Here is a 21,069-nt window from a genome sequence, read left to right as displayed (position 1 = left end):
TGAGTCTCGGTCATTTCGGTTCTCAAGCCGACTACTTTTTTAGATTGTCGCATAGAACAAAAGTAATCGTTGGTATTTTTTCTCATCACATCTGTATAATTTAATTAGTATATTCAGATCGTTCTCATTATAAATTAGTAAATTACGCCAGGTGCGCTCGTGTTTATTAAAGTGAGGCAGACAATGGGAGAAGATACGCGTGCCGCCTCGCCAGAAAGGAGCGCACGCGACGCCAAGGACACTGGTCCACATTTGGGAGCCGGGGGTCCAGATGCCGCGGAGCACATTGAGTGCAGCAGCATCCCGAACGGAGACAGTGGCTCCGCGTCCACCACGCACTTATACAAGAAGCGCTGGCTGATTGTGTTCCTGTTCAGCGCGTACTCTCTGAGCAACGGGTACCAATGGATCCACTACGGCAGCATCAGCAACGTCATGATGAAGTTCTACGACGTGGCCAGCTTCGACATCGACTGGCTGTCCATGGTATTCATGCTCACCTACATCCCCTTCATCTTCCCAGTCACCTGGCTCCTGCATAAGAAAGGCCTGCGGTTCACCGCGCTCATGGCCAACGCGCTCAACTTCTCCGGGTCATGGATCAAGGTGGCCAGCGCCAAGTCCAACCTGTTCGGGTTGACCATGTTCGGGCAGTTTGTAAGTGCTGTGGCCCAGGTCTTCATCCTCGGGATGCCTTCCAGGATGGCGTCGGTCTGGTTCGGCGCGGGCGAGGTCTCCACCGCCTGCTCTATTGGAGTTTTTGGGAATCAGGCGAGTTGATCAATTATTGTCTTGTGTAATTAATAGTTGTTTAAATTACACCTTGCTATTGGCTCCTGGCTCATGAATCATTTTGAAATTATGAGTGTGCGCATATACCAAAGGGATTCCTGGAAAAACATCGCCTAAGTGACAGAAGACATGCTGATGATCATGACATGATGAGTTATATGCCGACAATTACTGTACACAATCCTTACATCTCTACAAAATTACATTTTACATAGGTAAACGTAGCCATACAGAAATGTAAAAACAATCCAGGAATTCAAATTCCCACTTAGGACAAATTAATTGATGTCCTTCTATGACAGGCCGCCTGGTTCTTTTCCTCTCTTTTTTATAACAGTAAACGTGTCAGAAAATGTCCTTTGTGTACATTATTTTGCTCTTTGTTTTAAGGAGAAATGTGTCTTTCCTAATCTGGCAAGTATTTGTCATTATTATGTTATAGATGCTTAAAACAGTGTCTAATAACACAAAAGTAAAGAAACCTATTTGAATCTTCATCAGGTTTCTATTTATAAACCATTTAAAATGAACTTGTATGACCTTTGAAATTACAAGAATGAACTTTAACCTATTTTACATCTTCTCAAACAGTTGTTTTTGCCTGGAGCTTTCAGTGTCCATGTCACAGGCTGTTATATTGGTACAGGTGTTTTAGAGATTTGTTTAACTCCCTGAAGCAGCTGCTGTCAGCTGAAGACAGAACCCGACCTTACACTCCTCACACATCAAGGGAGTGCTTTGATGGCAGATAATACACTGTTTCCTCTCCGCTGGCCTTCCGTCTGTTCTTTTCCCAGTGTCCTTCTTTTTGTTTATGAGGACAGGAAAGTGGGACATTGAGAATGAAACAATACTAATACCTGGGGCGTTTGTATGATTCCAAGAAAGGGGGGCTAAGCCCCAAGGGGATTGTCATTCTTGTGAATGTATGCGAGCAAATTGTTCTTGGGGCCCCTGATATCCATTGTTTCCGACAGTTCATAGATTGGTTCAATCAGAAAGATTGTGATTTTGTTCAGTAGTTTTGCTTGCATTCAGTATATGATAACACAAGAGACAGAATTTCAGGGTCATAGTGATATTTTATGCTCATTTGGACACTATCATTGAGATAAAGATGAACTAGTTCAGTGTCAAATATACCATTCAATGGAAAAAAATATTATAATAATATATATTAATGCAAAGAATAGAGAGATGTCGATAGTTATTTCTTGTATTTCTAATTCGCTCGTTCACTCTCTCGCTCGCTGGAGACAGTTTCCCTTTCATTTGCCTCAAGTAAACCTGAATGTAAGCAGTGTTACCTGTTTACAATCAGGTTTACTTGTCCAGGTATATATATATTGTAGTGTCACGGGCTGTCGCTAGGACAGGCTAGCCTGGGGCGGTGCAAAGAGAGAGATGAACACAGGCACGTCCGAGGGTATTTAACAAAAAGTCCAGGTTTATTTCCCATCCCACCAGCAAGGTAACATCCAAAAACAACAAAGTATCAAAAAAAGGTCCAGTTAGATAACACAAAACATCCCGGAGGAGAAAGTGGTTAATTAACCAAACAAAAACTCAACCCTGGTGAATCCAGGCTACGAGGTCCTCTCCCTTGTTGTCCTCTTCCAGGTGCTCGTGGGTTCACCTTCCGCTCTCCTTTCTCCCTCCCAGGTGCTCTCCCTTAAGTCTCCCAGCCCTGCCTCAATCAGGTGCCTTAAGCAGCTGCAGCTGGGTGAGCGGTGAGGCAGGCTGGGAGATGTAGTTTTTGCACTGGTGGCCACTCTGTAGCGCCCCTCCACTACCTGTCCCCTTGTGATGCCACAATATATATATATATATATATATATATATATATATATATATATATATATATATATATATATATATATATATATATATATATATATATGAATGTAAGCAGGTAACACTTGTTAACAACTACCGACAGCCACATTCTGTATCTACCTGGACTTACAGGTAAACCTGAATGTAAGCAGGTAACACTCGTTAACTACTACAGACATACACATTCTGTAACTACCTGGACTTACAAATTCACTCCGTGCATCATTTACTTTGAGGTAACCTCATTGGTTAAAGCCCCCCTAAAATAGGCCTAACGACGCCCCTGACTAATACTATTATTTACAACATCAGAGTATTATCTACAAAGAAAATGCCACTCAAACACTTCTCAAACACTCTCAATTGCTGCTCTCCTTTGGAATTACATCAATAGCGCAAAAGGTCTGGCGCTTGACACCCCTGCTCTAGAAGAGTTAAAGAGACACAATCACACATATTTAATATTTCCTGTAGTGATATTGATCAATTTAGATTGTTTTGGTCTTAGTTGCTTTGTTTTGGAGATATTGGCCATGGAGATTTCTGCCTTCTTGGGACGATGGCATTTGGCTTGTTTTGCCAAAAAAGAAATCATGAAATCATGACGTGGCCACAAATCCACATACCTTGTTGTGAGCAGTTTCATGGAAATTAGCAGTAATAACATAACGCGGTAGGTAAATGTGTATGTTTGATCTTGGGGTGAACTGTCCCTTTAACAGCAAAATGTACTTAAAGAATCCAAAGTAAAAGGCTATGCAGATAATAGCACTATGAATGATATATGCTTTTTAATAGCTGCATATTACATTATTGGATTCTAATAGTGATGCACCAATGTGTATAGTTATTTATTGTTGTAGCTGCTTGAATAAAGTTAGGTTTGGTCCACGGTTCCCAACTGTATAGAGTTGGCCCAAACCAAACGGTCACACAATAAACCTGAGTATATTAATGTGTGAAAAATAAGAAAACATTAAGTTCTGCTATACAAACGTGTATTTATTATTGTTTCCCTAATCTGATTGAAATGTCAACAACTTTCTTCTGTTAGGGCCTCAACACTTTAAAAAAAAAAAATGAAACGGAGATGAAAAGGGAAATCTCTTTTTGGTGGAGCTGCTGACAATTTATAGACATTTGAAAATGGGCCCCAACTGGACTGGAAACAGGTTTCATCTTCAACAAAGTTTAGCATTTTATCTAATTCATTGTGTTTTTCGTTTTCTTCTTATGATATTATTTCTTATTATTAACGCCAATACTCAAGCAGACCCTGGGCTATAGAAATAAGAACAGGATTTAAAACAAATAGTTCATTGTACTGAATCTTTAACTTCACTAATCTTTTCATGATGTCAAATAGTCACAAGACATTTTGAGAAGCCAAACTCAAATAGCCTCCAGAGGTGTCATATACATCACGGAAGTGATTGGTATTAAGGGCGGGTGCCAACGAAATGGGAGGTGACGTGCACACTTTCGCCATCTTCTGCAGGTACAGTGCATTAAGTTCGTATTCTAGTACAACAATGCTGCCGTGTGCCAGGTATGGGAAGCCGTCGGTCCTCTAAGAGCTAACTTTACTGAAGGAGACTGGCTGTGGGGTTTTATATCAACTATGTTCAGATCTATCGTCATCAAACTTCGCAGAATATGTTCGTGATGTATTTTATGGCCCAAATACCGATTTAGATCGGAGTTCCTGGTGTTGTTGAACGACCGGTTTATTTGCTTGCTCTGGTTAATAAGCGTTTTATTGCGCTGCTTTTTTTTGGAATTACGGATTTAAGGCGACTGCCAGCGAAGCAATCCCGGCTAAACAACTTCTCCTTCCACTAAATATGTAAACACTGACACTGAAACCTGATTCAATTCCACACTGACTGCCGACGAGTGTCCTTAAAGGCGCCCGGGATCGTGAACTCGTTCGGGCTGCAGTTTAAATCCGATGAAAGTTTTGTTTTTGGTTCTCCTTTTCTTCCCTTCACTCCTTCCCCTCGCGGATCTGCTCCATGCAGACAGAGGTGGTCTAGCGGAGGCAGCAGGCAGCAGGGCGACAGCACTGTGTGTGTCATTGGAAGGACATTATGGCTACTTTTGGCTGTAAAAAAAACATGTATGTACTATTATACATACACCGTATATGTAGGCCTACATATATATTATAGTACTATATATATATATATATATATATATATATATATATATATATATGGCTGTAAAAAAAGGTATATATATATATATATATAAGTATACATATATATATAAAAGTATGTATGTATGTGTGTATGTATATATATATATATATATATATATATATATATATATATATATATATATATACTTTTTTTATAGCCAAAAGTTAAGCCAATGTTCCTTAATTTCCTTACAATAACATATTTTTTACTGTGGAGCTTTTTTGGAGTTGAAGTTTTCTAAAAACAATCTAGCGTTAGTATTATCAACATTATTATTTTTGGATTTAGATGCTTATTAGGGCTGCAACTGGCAATCATTTGCATTATCAATTGATCTACAATTGTTTTCTAAATTTACTGATTCATGATTTGGTCTATCACATGTCAACGGATAGCAAAACATGCTGATCACAAGTTACCGGAGCTCGAGGTGATGTCATAAAATGCCTTGTTTTGTTTTGTCTGGCCAGTAAAAACTCTCATAGAAGATAGAAAAGCAGAAATGTTCACATTTTAGAAGCCAAGTCAGTTATTTGACGTTTTAGCTTTAAATCTTTGCTTCATCAATTATCAAAATAGTTTAGTTTAATCAAGTACTCAATTGACTAATTGTTGCAACTCTAATACTCGTGAAAACTCTGTCACACTCCGTTGTGGCAGGATAGAATTGAACAAACAAGTGGTTCAATGTTGAATCAGACAAAATGTAATGAATCACTCTGATTGTTAACCTTGAACAGTGTAAGTTTGAAAATGATTAATCGGGATTGGATCAGGATAGTTGTCTGTCTCACTGTTATAATCCTCCATTGAGTAATACGTCTGTCCAAAATGTCCTCACTTCATCATGCTATCCTATTAACGTTTGTGTCAAATTGTCACAATTGGCTCATACATTTTTAAGTTATCGCCAAAAACGTGTTTTGTGAGGTCACATAGACCTTGACCGTTGACCTTTGTCCACCAAATTGTAATAAATTCAGCAGTGGTTATTATCTTCATTGTGGTGGCTGTTGATGTCTGCATGCAGGACAGGCCTGGCGGAGCATTTAAAACCCAGTGGTTTTTAGTACACCAGCAGCGTGCATTTATTACAAAGCCAGCATGACAAAAATGTGTAGTATGGTAGCGCCCAAGATGGATGCTGTGATATGATGGGACAGCATTAGTGAATCCAATGTATGAATCACAAACACTCAGCTTGAACTGTTTTTTTAAACAGTGGGATAATATCATGTCGTGTTAGAGCAGAAAGGCGTATTTCCTCACCAGAGCATGACTAGCTAAATGCTAAAATATGTTTTTTTATATATTGATCAGAGGGGCTGATGAGTGGAGGCTACTTTGCTGCAGATGTAGATCTATATTTCAGCTTATGTACAAAAGGCCGCATGTTCAAAATTAATATAAAATAATTGTGAAATTGTGGTGACTGTTGCTACACACAGCCACTGAGCGATTGCTGGACTGTGAAGTTTGGACGCATGTACTCAACAAAGACGACAAACAATACCTTGTGCACTACTAAGTGTGCTCATCCAGATCTCTAATCCCCCCAATCACTTCCTACTGTCCTAGGGAGCTCACCCGTTATGCCCTCCTGCATCTATACACCACCCTGTCTTGAAAAAGAATATTACAATAATTTAACAAATAACCCATACAAAGGAGAGAGGCTGCAAATGCTGTACCTGCACAGTCTTGCATTGCCGACCATGTGAGTCAGTAGTTTTATGCTAATTTTAAATGGCTTTATTTAGGCTGTTTTCTGATCAACGTATGTCATTGTTTATTATTGTTTATTATCACCTCTTTACCACCTCTGTACACGTCTATGTATGTGTGCGTGTGTCATGTGCCTGTAGGTGCTCTCTTCAACCGTCCTGTATGTTGACACTCACCACCTGCTATTAAATGTTAGTTAATCCTATGACCTCAGCTGGAAGGAGGAGTTCTATATAAGGAGTGAAGCTTATCACATGACTGAAGAGGCCAGGCAGGTTTTTGACTATTGGCTGGGATCATAGCCCAGAAAGCAGAAGAACGAATACGCAGTAATCGCTTTAGGCATAGCTGGCAAATGTATCAAGTGTTTATGATCAGAAGTTTATAGGCTAATGGGAGGGACGAGGTGAACTGCCACGGTATCGAGAGAGCGGAACAACAAGAAAAATATGTTTGCTCTTCCTTCCAGTTGCTAAATGCTACAAACACCTGAGGCTTCAGTGGGAAGAACATGATTTCTCCGGATGAATTCTCTGACGACTGGATGGATAACATTGGGGAGAATAGAGGCAATGTTTGGTCTCCACCACGAAAAGACAGAACCAGTATGGGGGAATACAGACGGCTGTCTCTGGGAGACAGCAGCGACACCTCGGAGCCTTCAGCCCCGGACGCTGCACAGCTCCTCCCACTGATAGAGACCAAGTTGTACAAGCGACGATGGCTCATGCTATTCATCTTCAGCGCTTTCTCCATGAGCAACGCCTTCATGTGGCTGCAGTACGGGATCATCAGCAACATCTTCCTGCGCTTCTACGGCATCGGCACCCTGGCCGTCGACTGGCTCTCCATGCTCTTCCTCCTCACCTACATCCCCCTCTTCCTGCCGGTCACGTGGGTGCTCGAAAACCGGGGCGTCAGGGAGGTCGTGGTGGTGGCAGCAGCCTTTAACTGCATTGGGGCCTGGATCAAGACGGGCACGGCCATCCCCAACATGTTTGCCATGACCTTCTTCGGCCAGTTTGTCTGTTCGGTGGCCACTATTTATATGGGCATCCCGTCTCGACTTGCATCCTTGTGGTTCGGGGAGCAGGAGGTCTCCACCGCCTGCTCCATTGCTGTTCTTGGAACCCAGGTGTGTCTCTGCTTGCCTTTTGGAAAACATCCTTGGCAGTGTGTGTATGGTGTGAAGAGAACTGTTTGTCTGTGCCGGTGGCTCACAGCAAACAGTCCTAACAATACTAACAGCGCTGATCGAGCTAACAGTGTTAATCTGAGGGGGCACCGGAGGGTGGGCACTATGCTTCTGCAACAACGCAGCTCCGATTCTAACACACAGAGGGAGAGAAACAGTCTGTATGTCTCTGTGAATTCTGTTTCTGACTCAACAGGTTTAACAAAGTGAACTGCTTTGTTTGCAGATAGCAAATGTCCATGTCAGCAAAAATCAGGCTCACAAATTATAATAAAAAGTCTTCCATTCGCAGTCAAGTACTCAGGTCAGTCAACAGGTGTGTTATAAAGACTTGAGGAGTGAGCAGTGTAGCTATATCTCACTATAAAAGAGAGATGTCGGTCGGTACCTAATTGTTCAAAGGGGTGTGTGTGTGTGTGTGTGGGGGGGGGGGGGGCTGGGAACTTTCCCCGCTTGAACAAGCTCCCAGGTAAATTAACTGTACAATGAGATTTAACTGAGCATCCCGTGTCCATGGCAACCTAGTGAGGGCTGCTGGGGAGGTGCTGGCCATTTATCGATCACCCTCACACTCAAAATCGGTCATCTGAAGCTTGAGGTAAAGGAAGTCACAGCTCATGTTACTTTCAAATTTCAAGACCCAAACAATAGTTTCAAAGGTAATGAATATAATTTGATAGGAGACTGACACTGTTTTGATCAAATGTTGAGTGATTTCCAGAGAAAATAATCTGTTTTTATTTTATTTTTTTATTTTAATTATTCTTACTGTACAAGCAAACACAGGCAGTGAATGAATACTGCACAGGCATGACAGTTCTTATGTATGGGGCTATATATAGATGCCTTGTGTTCGCACCATGATCTTTAACCTTCTAAACATAGACCATCACAAGACGTCTTACCCCTCTGATGATCTTCAACCTGTGATCGTACAATATTTTTCCTCAATTGAAGTGTGTTCTCTCTCACCTGTGTTAGACCAAACACTACATACCGGCCATTGTCACTTATGTTCTTGTTTTGTGCTTAAGTCCAGCTCCCCGCTGAAGATAAAATGACCCATTGTTGTTGATGTTTACTTACTCACCACGACTTTATTCCTTTGGCTCCAGTCCCTAAACCTGAAGCTTCCACATTTTCAGACTAGTTCACATATCTTCTTGGATGGAAATAGTTCACATTAAGAAAAAGGTAGGATTAAAGGCCTTTGAAGATCAAACCGATCAACAGCCAGTGTGCCAAAAGTAACTTCACAAGAGAGCATTTATCTGTCCCAACTGAGAATAAGCTTGTTATAAATGCACATAAATGAGAAATACAGTGGCTGTTCTTTGCGTCGGATATGGGACAGTGAAATGCAGGGATGACTCCCCAGTTACTGTGTTGTACAAATGACAACATGTTAATGTCTGTTCAAGTGCGTCTGTATGCTGTACTGTACAGGGTAACAGGTGCACATCGATAAATCATGGTGGCTTTAACATTTCTAATGGACTCAAGGGGTCTGACTTATTTCTGTGCTCGCTGTTCACAGGATTGTTCCTCCCAAAGGAACATGTCTGGTCACTTTTCCCTAATGCAGAGGGACTTTGTCCATTGTCCAATCTGGAATGTCCTCGAAGCTGATGAAGTATACACTACTCATATGTATTCACATTCGGACAGTTTAGTTTATTAGTGATTAAGCCAAGCCAAGTGTTTAACTGTGTTACTTTCTTTACGCTAAGCTAATGATCTCGCTTCCGCCCCTCCCCCAGTTCAAATTTCCCCCACTTATGTAATGATGCCTTGTACTGACTGTAGTTGTTGTGTGTGTGTGTGTGTGTGTGTGTGTGTGTGAGCTAGAAGCGCTGAGCCTTTCTTATGTTTTATTTTGTTTTGATCTCCTACAGTTGGGTATCGCCATTGGATTCCTGCTCCCACCCATCCTTGTGCCTAATGTGGACGATGTGGAGGAGCTGGGGTACCACATCAGAATCATGTTCTACATCAGCGCAGGAGTGGCCACCTTCATCTTTATCCTCGTGGTCATTTGTAAGATGATTATTCACATCCATAGGCTCATAGAGTAAGAGCTGTAAGGCTCTTTGCTCACTCATGAAAAAATAGCTCCCTGCAAGTCCCTTTCAATGTCATATAACTCCCACAGTCATAGTTGTGAAAATATAAAAAGCAAAGAGGCATCTTGACATTTTGTGCTTCCAGCTGTAGAGACTGTGAGAAAGCTGTTACCTCCCCTCCTTTGTCCCGCAGCCATGATAATAACATTTTTAGTTCCTGTGGTAATGGTATTTTTCAATGTGAACACCAGTGATTCTCCAGTTGGATTTTTTTTACAACATCACAATTCACCGTATAACACACAATTTCATTCATTTCTATATAGTGGAGCTTTTTATATGGCTGTTGGGCTCCTCGGGCAGCACTGCTGGAGAGCTGAGTCTCCCTGAGATGTGCTTTCTACCGAAAACTCAACAGCATCGCAGTCCACTGGATGAGCAGCTGCAGTAATTGCTGTAATTGTTCACCTTTTGATGAGATGTGTTTAGACACAATGTGAAGTACATGCAGGAAATCTGGCAGTCATGGAAGTGTTTTAAGAAATCGTCTTCCTAGTCAGCTCTGCCAAATCCTCCTTTCACCTCTATGAAGGACTAAAACTCACGACAGTCAGAGAAACATGGTGGAGCTTCACCACATTGCACTTTTTTCATGGAGATTTGGCAACCTGCTAATCCCACTAGTAAAATATGACATGGTTCACCTTCACATAATGTATTGTTATTGCATTCACAGACATTGAAAATCTAAACATACAGTATTTACTCCTCCCAAGAAAGTTCAACCCACCATCTAAATAATGACATTCTGTATTGTAATAGTTACTATTGTAAAATATATTTTCTGTGCTCATAATAACTTTTTATTTAGCACATTTCAAAAGCAACTTGGTTTATAAATACACGGCATTCATATAAAGTTAATACAATTAAGGGAAGACGCACACACGCACACGCACACACACACACACACACACACACACACACAGACACACACACACACACACTGCCTGTGAGTTTTGACCTCCAGCGTCACGCAGGGCTTTTACCTCCGTCAGTGTTTGTACGGGCTGCACTATCACAAGCAGCTTAATGAAGGAACACACACGTCTCTTTGTCTTCTAGTATTTCAGGAGAAGCCTGAGCTCCCCCCAAGTCAGGCCCAGGCTCAGGCCAGGAACATTTCCCCCGACGAGTACTCGTACACAGCTTCTATCTTGAACCTGCTGCGCAACAAGCCCTTCATGATCCTGATGGTCAGCTACGGTGGGTTCCTTCCTGTTGCTTGTACTGATGTTTATCCAGGGATTCCACTTATTATGAATCTATTGTCTATTTGGTTAATAATCTTAGGCTGATGTCATGAAAACTGTGATAATTCCAAGATGATATCTTCAGATTGCTTGTTTTTTCTGACCAACAATCCAAAACTCAGAGATATTTAAGACACACTGATATTAAACAGCAAGGCAGGAAAACCTCACATTTGAAACACTAGAACTAGTAGATGCTTGGCAGTTTTTCGCGCATATGATTTGTGATTCATCAAATATCAAAATAGTTGATTCACGTCCATCAGAGTTCCTTACATGACAACATCTTTAAAGCTCAAATTGTAGCATGCTGTAGGTTCACAGGGAGATCACATAAAATTAATCATAAAGATAGCAGAGGAGGAAGTCCAGCTCTTCACATGACACATCTGTGTCATAATGATGTCTCAATTACATCATCTTAGTTGTTATCACATATCCAGATGAGGATGTTGTTGCAATATCTAAGTAAAAGGTATAGATGTAAAAGCCTCAAAATAGATGTCTTCAGTTGGAGCTGCTACTCTCCTATTGGTGGTGTTGGGTTGTAGTGGATTTTATATATATTTGCACATGTAGATAAGAGAAGTTTATGTTTTAAATTAATACATAAAGAAAGATATGATAATTAATTTGGGATATTATGAGGAATATTCTGGAGGAATGTATTATGAAACATAAGAGAGGATCACTGTTTTATTATTCTGTTTTAATGACAAATGTAATGATTAACTGTATGATGCATGAGAATGAATGAATGTTTTATTGTTTAGACAATAGTTAAAATGGATGCCGATTGAAACCTAATGTGTTGCTTTTATTCTGAAGGCAGGATAATAGGGTTTTATTCTGAAGGGGAACTTCCTGTCCTTGACCGGAAGTGTGCGCTTTGACCTCGCCAGCTTATCAATTGGCTTAGCGAACAGAACTGCGGCATCCTTTGAACTGACCAATGGAACTAACCTTTAGGTGTGAATTCATTTGCATGACCATACTAACGACCGAGCATTTGTTCTGGGGAGACATGGTTCTACTGGTCTGGAGACTCGAGACAGCCCCGGTCTGTGGCTCCTTGGGAGCTGCAGTCCGTCTGTGGAGAGTTCCTCCTTTCTGGCCCCACGATTGTGAACGCTACATGAGTATTATCTTTGCCATTAAATATTGTTAAACTTTAACTCATTGAATCCTGAATTTCCTGCGGCCACGGGACCCGGAGCTTTGAACACAAATCTTACAGTGGAAACTCACCGTCTTTATCGGCCGGTGTGCACGTATGAGGATTTGTCATCATAACACATGGACCTGCAGTGTTATGTGTGGCAGTGATTTTGAGGACTTTTGAGATTTTTTGCTCAAAGGTCACAAATGATAACAATGTAAATGATTGACTGTGTCAAGCATATTATAATGTGCTAGTCTGTAAATGTGTACCCTAAATAAGCCTGAACAATCGGATTTCAAGGTGATTTTGTGTTTTTGTGCTCCAGTATAAATAAACGTACATGCTTTTAGCTTTTTTAGGGGGGCAGCATGAGGTCCCATCTGCACCCTCTTCCTTTCCCTACAGGTCCTTTCTAAATAATCTGATTTCTGTTTGTTGTCTGCAGGGCTGATCATTGGCAGCTTCTATTCTATTTCCACACTGTTGAATCGGATGATCATTGAACACTACCCTGTAAGTCCCAGTGTGTCTAAAATATGCTACTGCCATATAAACTTTATTTCCAACCAGATTAGCGTTTCTTTCACACTCTGTTTCTTTCCTTGTTCTCTGTGTTCTTCCTTCCTTTCCTCCTCAATCATTTTTCCCGACCATATACTTAATGTCAATTAGCCCAGCTGTATGGTCTTCTTTGACACTGATTACTGAAAAGCTTCCAAGGCGATCGATGACCCTGACACAGTTAACTAGGTGTCTGGGAGTCTGCAAGTTATCTGCAAATGTCACCGATGCCTTGTATGGTCTAAAATCTTAAAAATATTTTTTTCTTCTCAGGGTGAAGAGGTGAATGCTGGGAGAATTGGTCTGACTATTGTTGTTGCTGGCATGGCAGGGTCCCTCATATGTGGCATTTGGCTGGACAGGACCAAAACATACAAGTAAGATATTTGTACTCAACAGTTTTACAATTGATCTGCACACTTCGAATGACAAAACTGCCAAACTGATCTTAAGTCATGCTTCCGTTGAGAGGAAGCCCAAACTCAGCGTTCCTTCTATCCACTGACGTTACGACAGGTGTTTCCTCGAAACATGCAGCTACTGTCTTCAGACAAATCCGTCTGCCTCATGGACATTACAACGACTTGAAATGTGTTGATTTCTTTCCCTTCATTAGAGTAGTCTGCAAGGTTCAACATGTTTAAGGTCCCAATAGAAAATCAATGATGACTTAATGTTGACAGTGGCTCTTCAACTGTCAGCTTTGTGAGGTGATGCCGGACATGGTTCCAAAAGGACACTGAGAGGCAGTTTCCTGGATCTGTGTCAAGTTGGTTTCAAACTTGCTCCGCCCCTTTAGGAGACTTCACCTCTCTATTGGCGGAGCTTGTTAAGCGGCATTTTCATGATTGGGATAGATAGGTAGATCTTTACCGGTGCTTAGAGCTAAATGCTAACGTCAGCATGCTAAAATGCTCAAACAAAAGAACTGGTGTGTTCTTCTCTATCGTCTTTAGAGTATGATGGGTGCAGACCCAAAAATCAAATTGGCAAATGAAGTCGTCAGCACTCACAAATAAGTGTATGACATTTTTAATGATACTTTTACAAAAACACTGAGCAAAGCTTAAGGCTGACACTTGGTTCCCAACATGCTAATGGTGACACTACTAACATGCACCTGTTTACTGTTTACCATGTCCACCATCTTAGTTTAGTGGGTTAGAATCCTGACATTCGCTAATTAGCACAAAACTAAAGTTCAGCTGAGGCTGACGAGAACGTAAGTCGTTTTGGGAAGTAACGGCTTGCACACAGCGCTACATTTTAAATTTTCTATCAAGTGCACGATAGTGGTAACGATCAATGGAAACAATTTTTGCAGGAAACCAGTGACTTATGGAACTCATTTCTTAATTTATAGATAACATGTAGAACCATTGGTGTATCAGCTTCCTTCTTCCCATGAAGTGATACCAGAAACTCACTTCTGAAAGGAAGTGATCAAACGTATTTTATAGTCTTCAGGGTCAACAGTCGCTCTCTGCTTTAAAACATGGGATCCTTGCATGGATGTCTTTGAAATCCTCCGTTAACAGGAAGATGAACAAATGAATTTGTGCCCACTTTGAACGAATGTGGAATCCAGCGGAGCTGAGTTTTATACGTGATGTCCCTCTCTGCTTATCTGAACTGACAGGCTTTACTGCGCTGCTCTTCCATGGTCACATCTCAAGCACCCACATTAAACATGGAGAATACTAAGCGTTCACTCCTAAAAGGGAAGATATGCAATGGGGTATCTGATTATTGTTGTTGTCGTTTCTCTCTTGATAAAGCATGTCAAAACTTGAACTTATTTTCCTCAAAGTAACCACTTATTTGCAGCACTTTCCCGTGTGTTAGATATGTAGTACGCTGCCTTCAGGGATTTGGCATGCAAACTATTATGATATGAAACAAGTCCTCAGCCCTCAGATTCCTTACATGCCATCAGGATGCTTAGCTGTCAAAGCAGTCAGGCCCAGATTTAAGTTGTTGACCCTCGCACGCCTATTGTCCCATGTGTGAGAGAGTCAAAGGACTGTGTTATATGAACAAAAATGTTTTGCAGCATTATCTTACGCGTGGTTGTACGAGAGACAACCAGAGTAAGCCTGATGGCCTGGGTTATGACGAAGGGTCTGTAGGGACTCAGGAATACTGGTTATGCTGGGGAAGGATGTTTAAGTGTGAATTTGGTGTCAAGTGGAACATTAACACTCAAAATGAACATTTAAGTTGGGTTTTGCCCTTGCTTATGAATATATTTTTCGTACAGAACTATCAGACTATAGATGGAGGATTATGTTATAGGAATATTCTTCACACGTGTATATACAATTAACCTTTTTGTTGAATTATGTCATAAGATTTCTTTGTTCTGATTCGACGATGTAGCAAACAGGAGCCTTGTCACTAGATCAATTCCTTTAAAGTCAAATCTGATGACATTAGATTTCTTAGAAGATTTTTAGTTACAATAGTCTTGTAGTGTAAACCCACCAGCTGTGTGTCCTGTGTGTACGAATGACGGTTGATCCTATTATAAACTGTGTTCCTCTCTTGTCTCCTCAGACAAACCAGCCTGGCCGTTTACTTCTTCTCTCTGATTGGGATGCTGTTCTACACTTTCACCCTCAACCTGGGTTACCTGTGGGTGGTGTTTATCACTGCTGGAATTTTAGGGTGAGTTGTTGACCCTCGCACGCCTATTGTCCCATGTGTGAGAGAGTCAAAGGACTGTGTTATATGAACAAACATGTTTTGCAGCATAATCTTACGCGTGGTTGTACGAGAGACGGCTTCAACAGAGTAAGCCTGACGGCCTGGGTTATGATGAAGGGTCTGTAGGGACTCAGGAATACTGGTTATGCTGAGGAAGGATTTTTAAGTGCGGATCAGCACATTAACACTACAAGTGGAACATTACCTCTAAAACACTTACGTTGGGTTTGGCTAGTCACTCGTTTCTATATAAGGAATAATTAACAGGGTTCGTACAGTATATGGAATCTTGAGATTTGTATCTGAGATGTGTAATGCCAACTCATAAGTGAGCAACATCTCTCTGGACTTATTAATGTCGTCATCAGGATTCTGGAAAAAAAAACACCATGGAAGAAAACCATATGATACAACAATGATAACAAGTAAAAGTTTTTCAATTTGAACAATGTCTCATCCTAAAACATTCCAATTTTATATTGTCAAGTCCATAATGTCTTTTAAATATGATATTCAAGTGAGACTGGGAACTCAGACACATTATGTACTTCATGTTTCTTTACTTTTCTCTCATCTGGCATTGAGCGCTGCTTTGTCAAAGCAATATTAATGCTCTTCCGATCCTGCGGTCCTTGTGCTTTATCCCTACAATTATTTCTATTTATGGTAAGCTGATTAAGCCCATAACTGGTTTCCATAGCAATTTCTTTGTCTGATTTTCTTTACTGAAACAAGGACAGGAAGTATTTTACAGTAATACTTGCCCTACTTTAAGATTTGTGTTTTTTTCCATCTTTTTGGTACGGATTAAAACTCCTGTGGATGACATACTTTTGTTTTGCCTTTAATTTAAACTCCAGTGTCTGTCTGTCTGCAGCTTCTTCATGACCGGATATCTGCCTCTGGGCTTTGAGTTTGCAGTCGAGCTCACCTATCCAGAGTCAGAGGGAACCTCATCTGGACTGCTTAACTGTTCAGCTCAGGTCAGTCACGTCCACACGGTTAACATATAACACAGAATACAACATGTGTTGGTTTGGGGCTGCAACTGTTAAACAAAAATCTCATTTCAGATCTTTGGAATAATTTTCACCATCTCCCAAGGGAAGATTATTGACAGATGGGGCACTTTGGCAGGAAACATCTTCCTGTGCATCTTCCTGCTAATAGGAACAGGACTGACGGGTACGATATTCACCTCTCCTCTGTTTCTTCATGTAAGACAGGAAGACTTTCAAAACAACAGTGAACTTTGAACTCGTATCACCAACCGTGGACGCATTTGATATTAAAGGGAACTTTAACTCACTGTATTTTAGCAGTAGAGTGTGACTGTCAAACCCAGTCATGTCTTTCATAGGATAAGGTTGCCCCCTAGTGGCTGAACAAAGAATCCCCATTTACCAAAGGCATAAATGAATGAAAATGAATACCTGCTCTTATCCATTAATGCTCCATATCAAACAAAGACGTATGCTCTTTTAAGATTCCTTAACTTTTAAAGCAGTTGCTGAAGACGTGATTACACTTATTGGCTGTGCATTAACGTTCCCACAATGACTATTTTCTCTCATATTTACTGACCTAATCATTATTAAAACTTCATGCGATACATCAGGTTGTGGTATGAAACCCCTGTCACCATTTTGTATATCATTTTGTGTATTATTTTTAAAGATGATGAAATCTAAAATATATTAACTGACAGAAGTGATTCACCTCTGGGGCTGAATGATTGTGTTGAATTTGTTATCATTTTGACTGATATTGAAATTGCAAAATGATTTGCGAGATTAAAGAGGAAATTAATATTTACGTCATTATTATCATTTTCATTGAACAAAAATGATAATGGTGTGATTTTTGTGGGGATCTGGACCAAACAAATATGTTTTCTTAAGTCTATAGAATATGATGTGTAGGCCAGGATATCTCTGCAGCACAACAATATTTATTTCAAATGTTATTTGGACACATTTCGTTCACCTCCTGCGATTTAAAAATTGCTGTAGGCCACATTGCAATTTTTATGAACTTTTGATTAATTGTGCAGACTACTCACCACTGATACTAAGTTGATTACTAAATGAACACAATTACCTACATGTTGCTATTTTTCTTGCACTAGCTCAAGTTTTAATTAGTGATAAGAATTCCACACAGACCATGACTTCCATAAGCAACGTTTTTTCCTTCTCCTGTATCACAGCTTTAATCAAGTCGGACCTCCGACGACAGAAGGCCAACCTTCAAAAGGCTGAGGAGCAGACAGTGAGTGTAAGTACATCCGTGTGCGCTACATGAAGTCAGAGGTGGGATCTTCACACATCCCAGAATGCAGTCTGACTGGTTCTCTGCGGCCCTCACTCTGCAGTGCACCCCTGCCTGCGGGTGAATGCCTGCATGTGTGCCTGCTGCACTGCTTGAAACTTTCTCTGTAAACTGTCATAAAGCATCCTCTACTCTCAAATGCTGTAAACAGAAAGCCCAATTCTGCTTCGTCTGACAGCTCTCCAACTTGCTCTAACTGCATGTTTGCCACCTGTTGCTATAACAACCTAACTAAGAGTGCAGTTGACAGCTGTCCCACATTTTATAAACCACTGCAACAAGGTGATAAAAACACACCACAATCCGCTATTAATAGATAAAAAGGAGGTTCCATTTATTAAATGAATCTGAAACAAAGGCATCTTTTTGGTCAATAGTTCACATGAATACTACACATATCACAGATTCAAATTGAGTTCAACATAAAACCAAACCCAGTGGACTCCAACTGATCAGAATCACCTTTTTACAAACTCTTACTTCACATTGCGTGTCTTCTGCTGCTCACCCGCTGCCTTGTTTAAGACACACTTGGGAACTCTTTTGCTGTTTTTCCTCATCCTTTCTCTGTTCATAATATTCTAATTATAACAATATGCCCTGAAATAAAAAGCTCCAGTAATCCAGCAAGCTAATAAAACATAAATAGGCTATATTGTACAGACCACTTCCCGGTCGGAGCGGTCCTTCTGTGTGGAGTTTGCATGTTCTCCCCGTGGCAGCGTGGGTTCTCTCCGGGCTCTCCGGCTTCCTCCCACAGTCCAAAGACATGCTGCAGGTTAATTGATCTCTAAATTGCCCATAGGTGTGAATGTGAGAGTGAATGGTTGTATGTCCCTACATGTGCCCTCGATGGACTGGCGGCCTGTCCAGGGTGTCCCCTGCCTTCGCCCTATGTCAGCTGGGATAGGCTCCAGCGCCCCCGCGACCCTAATGAGGATAAGCGGTATTGAAAATGGATGGATGGATGGATGTACAGACCACCACTAGTTTCCTTGTTTTATATATTAAATTGTTAGAAATGAACAGACCAGCAATGAGATGACTAACGATGCATGCACAACAATTGAAACAAGCCATAATAGCTTTAATTGATGTCATATATCAAAATAAATAATGCCAGACAAATGCTATTATTTTCCACTTAGCAAAATTTGCAGGAAAGACCTGCACACGTATTCTCTACACTAAAGACAGTGTAAGCGTGGCTGCTGGGCTAGAGAGAAATATTGGTTTGGTGGTGGTGGAGTGGGATGTAGGAGACAAGGGAGGATGAGGTGGCCCCTGTGAGGTGTGACACCCAAGCTATTGTTCCAGCCTACAGGCTCCGTGTCATCGGTGCAGGACTACGGGGCCACAACAGGCAAGGCCCTCTGGCAACGGCAGTCTTGACATAAATCCGAAATCTCAATAAAACCAAAACAGACACCAAGGTAGGGGCCCGCCCTCTGAAGCTTCAACACCAGTAACACACACACACACACACACACACACACACACACACACGCACAGTGGACAAGAGCAACATGTGACAGTAAACAAACCTTATTTTCAATATTACATTTAAACAAAACTGTAACAAACCACATAATGTTTCCAATTACAAACATATAGATGTTAATAATTCTTCACAAAAGAATGACTGACATTTAGTAAATATTAGTAATAATAATACTTGAACTGCAGTACATTCTAATCCACAATCTAATTAAACAGGTTAATCTTCTGTTATACTGAGATACATCTCAGCCTCCATTAAAACTCATCTTAAAGATAAAGATAATAAAAACTGAATTCCAGTAGTGGTGTTTTTTGTTGTCACTGTGTATAAGCTGTTTTTGCTTTAATCATATCAACTTTTTACGGGAAACTTTAAAGTGATCATTGGATATTCGTGATAAACTGAGAGGTTCTGATGAGTATCAAACAGTTCATGGATCATATTGATATGATGTGTAATCTTCAAGACTAATAACTTCTCATTTTGGTCTATATAAATGTTCTGTTGTCTTTTTAAAGCCTGTTATGATGAATGTGTCTCCTTGTATAAAGTACCTTTTTCTCATTTGTTGTACAATATGATTGCAATTGTTTTCTGTCCTCGTCCTTTACAGAAAGCGCCGGCTGATCTCGAAGGAGCCGTCTCTCCACCTGAGGTCCTGAAAGAGGGGAAGCTCTAAGGAGGACAGACTGTCAAAGACCCCGTAAAAAGAGAAATACTGTCACGCACACGCATTAACGTGCACACATGGCCACAGAGAGAAAAAGCTGCTATAAAGTGTGAGCGCAATGAGAGTGAATCATACTGCGCAGCAGGCCTGCTGTACATCTGATATACCGTATGGTTGATTCACACTAATATCCCAAGTGCAACTTAGCTCACCCTCAACAAAGCACAAGTTATTCATGCACAAGGAACTTCGATGGTTTTCACACAAACTAATCTTTGTAAACACAAATTTTATCCAATGCAGGCATGTCCTGTTGGTGCAATGCAATGGCCACTTTAGTGACTCCAACATTCCTACTCTTTAACTGAATTGTTTCCTCAGCTTTTACCACCACCCTCTGTTGTTCTATGCATCTAATGAGCAATATTTTAGTTGTGTTTCTAAATATTGTGTGTAACTGCTGTTTTCGCCTCACGGCCACCAGCTCAACAAGTCATATCATCTCTGCCTGCCCTTCACACCACATATAAGTTTTACTTTCGTATACTGCTGATTATAAAATAGAATGGATGCTGTGCATCTGAATACTCTTTGGAAGGTCAGTGTTGTCCTTGTTTTACTGTAAGTGATCTGGAACAAGTGTGTTCATGTGTAATGCAGCGTAGCTTGTAAAAGTGTTACTGACTAGTGTACGGTTTGTCATTTACTTGATGTGTTGTGTCAAGTTGTCTCTGGGCTTTCCTATTTTATAATGAATGTTGTGTATGTGATTTCAAGAGGTGCTAATTATTCTTTCACTGGTATGTTTAGGACATTTTACAGTGCTTTGAAAACTCTACATCCCCCAGTTTGTTCTTCTATTTTGGCTGTATACCTAGTGTTTTCTATGACACAAATAAAATGAATCGGAGTACTAAATGGAGTTTGTTGTGTTCTGTACCTAATTGGATAATGTCAAGAAAAAGGGTTTGGATGTATTAAGTAGAGCATGAGATTTTAGAATTCTTTGGATC

The 21,069-nt window shown here is 40.7% G+C and overlaps 1 protein-coding gene across 3 annotated transcripts; it reads left to right on the top strand.

Moving 5' to 3' along the window:
• The first annotated feature begins 4,060 nt into the window (after positions 1–4,060).
• Positions 4,061–20,970, top strand: flvcr2a (FLVCR heme transporter 2a). Of its 3 annotated transcripts, none has more exons than XM_034525529.1 (12): positions 4,061–4,126; positions 7,024–7,689; positions 9,645–9,786; positions 10,938–11,078; positions 12,733–12,800; positions 13,122–13,225; positions 15,405–15,515; positions 16,432–16,537; positions 16,628–16,739; positions 17,764–17,831; positions 19,203–19,318; positions 20,000–20,970. In XM_034525529.1, the coding sequence occupies exons 2-11, from the start codon at positions 7,066–7,068 to the stop codon at positions 19,275–19,277; spliced, it is 1,551 nt and encodes a 516-aa protein (XP_034381420.1). In that variant the 5' UTR covers positions 4,061–4,126; positions 7,024–7,065; the 3' UTR covers positions 19,278–19,318; positions 20,000–20,970. The 3 variants fall into 3 exon arrangements, with proteins under 3 accessions (XP_034381420.1, XP_034381418.1, XP_034381421.1); XM_034525527.1 differs by lacking the exon at positions 4,061–4,126 and adding an exon at positions 4,134–4,177; XM_034525530.1 differs by lacking the exons at positions 4,061–4,126; positions 7,024–7,689 and adding an exon at positions 9,065–9,382.
• The last annotated feature ends 99 nt before the right edge of the window (positions 20,971–21,069 follow it).

Source organism: Cyclopterus lumpus, chromosome 22, assembly GCF_009769545.1.
Source record: "Cyclopterus lumpus isolate fCycLum1 chromosome 22, fCycLum1.pri, whole genome shotgun sequence".
Taxonomy (NCBI): Eukaryota; Metazoa; Chordata; class Actinopteri; order Perciformes; family Cyclopteridae; genus Cyclopterus; species Cyclopterus lumpus.
Note: the sequence above shows the minus strand (reverse complement) of the source record. Positions and strands in the feature narration are given on the sequence as shown.

Bases quoted from the DNA above. Each gene is read 5' to 3' on its own strand.
- flvcr2a (XM_034525529.1), top strand. From the start codon at position 7,066: ATGATTTCTCCGGATGAATTCTCTGACGACTGGATGGATAACATTGGG. The intron at 16,740-17,763 runs GTACGATATTCA...CCTGTATCACAG, and splicing joins AATAGGAACAGGACTGACGG to CTTTAATCAAGTCGGACCTC. The intron at 17,832-19,202 runs GTAAGTACATCC...CTATTGTTCCAG, and splicing joins CTGAGGAGCAGACAGTGAGT to CCTACAGGCTCCGTGTCATC.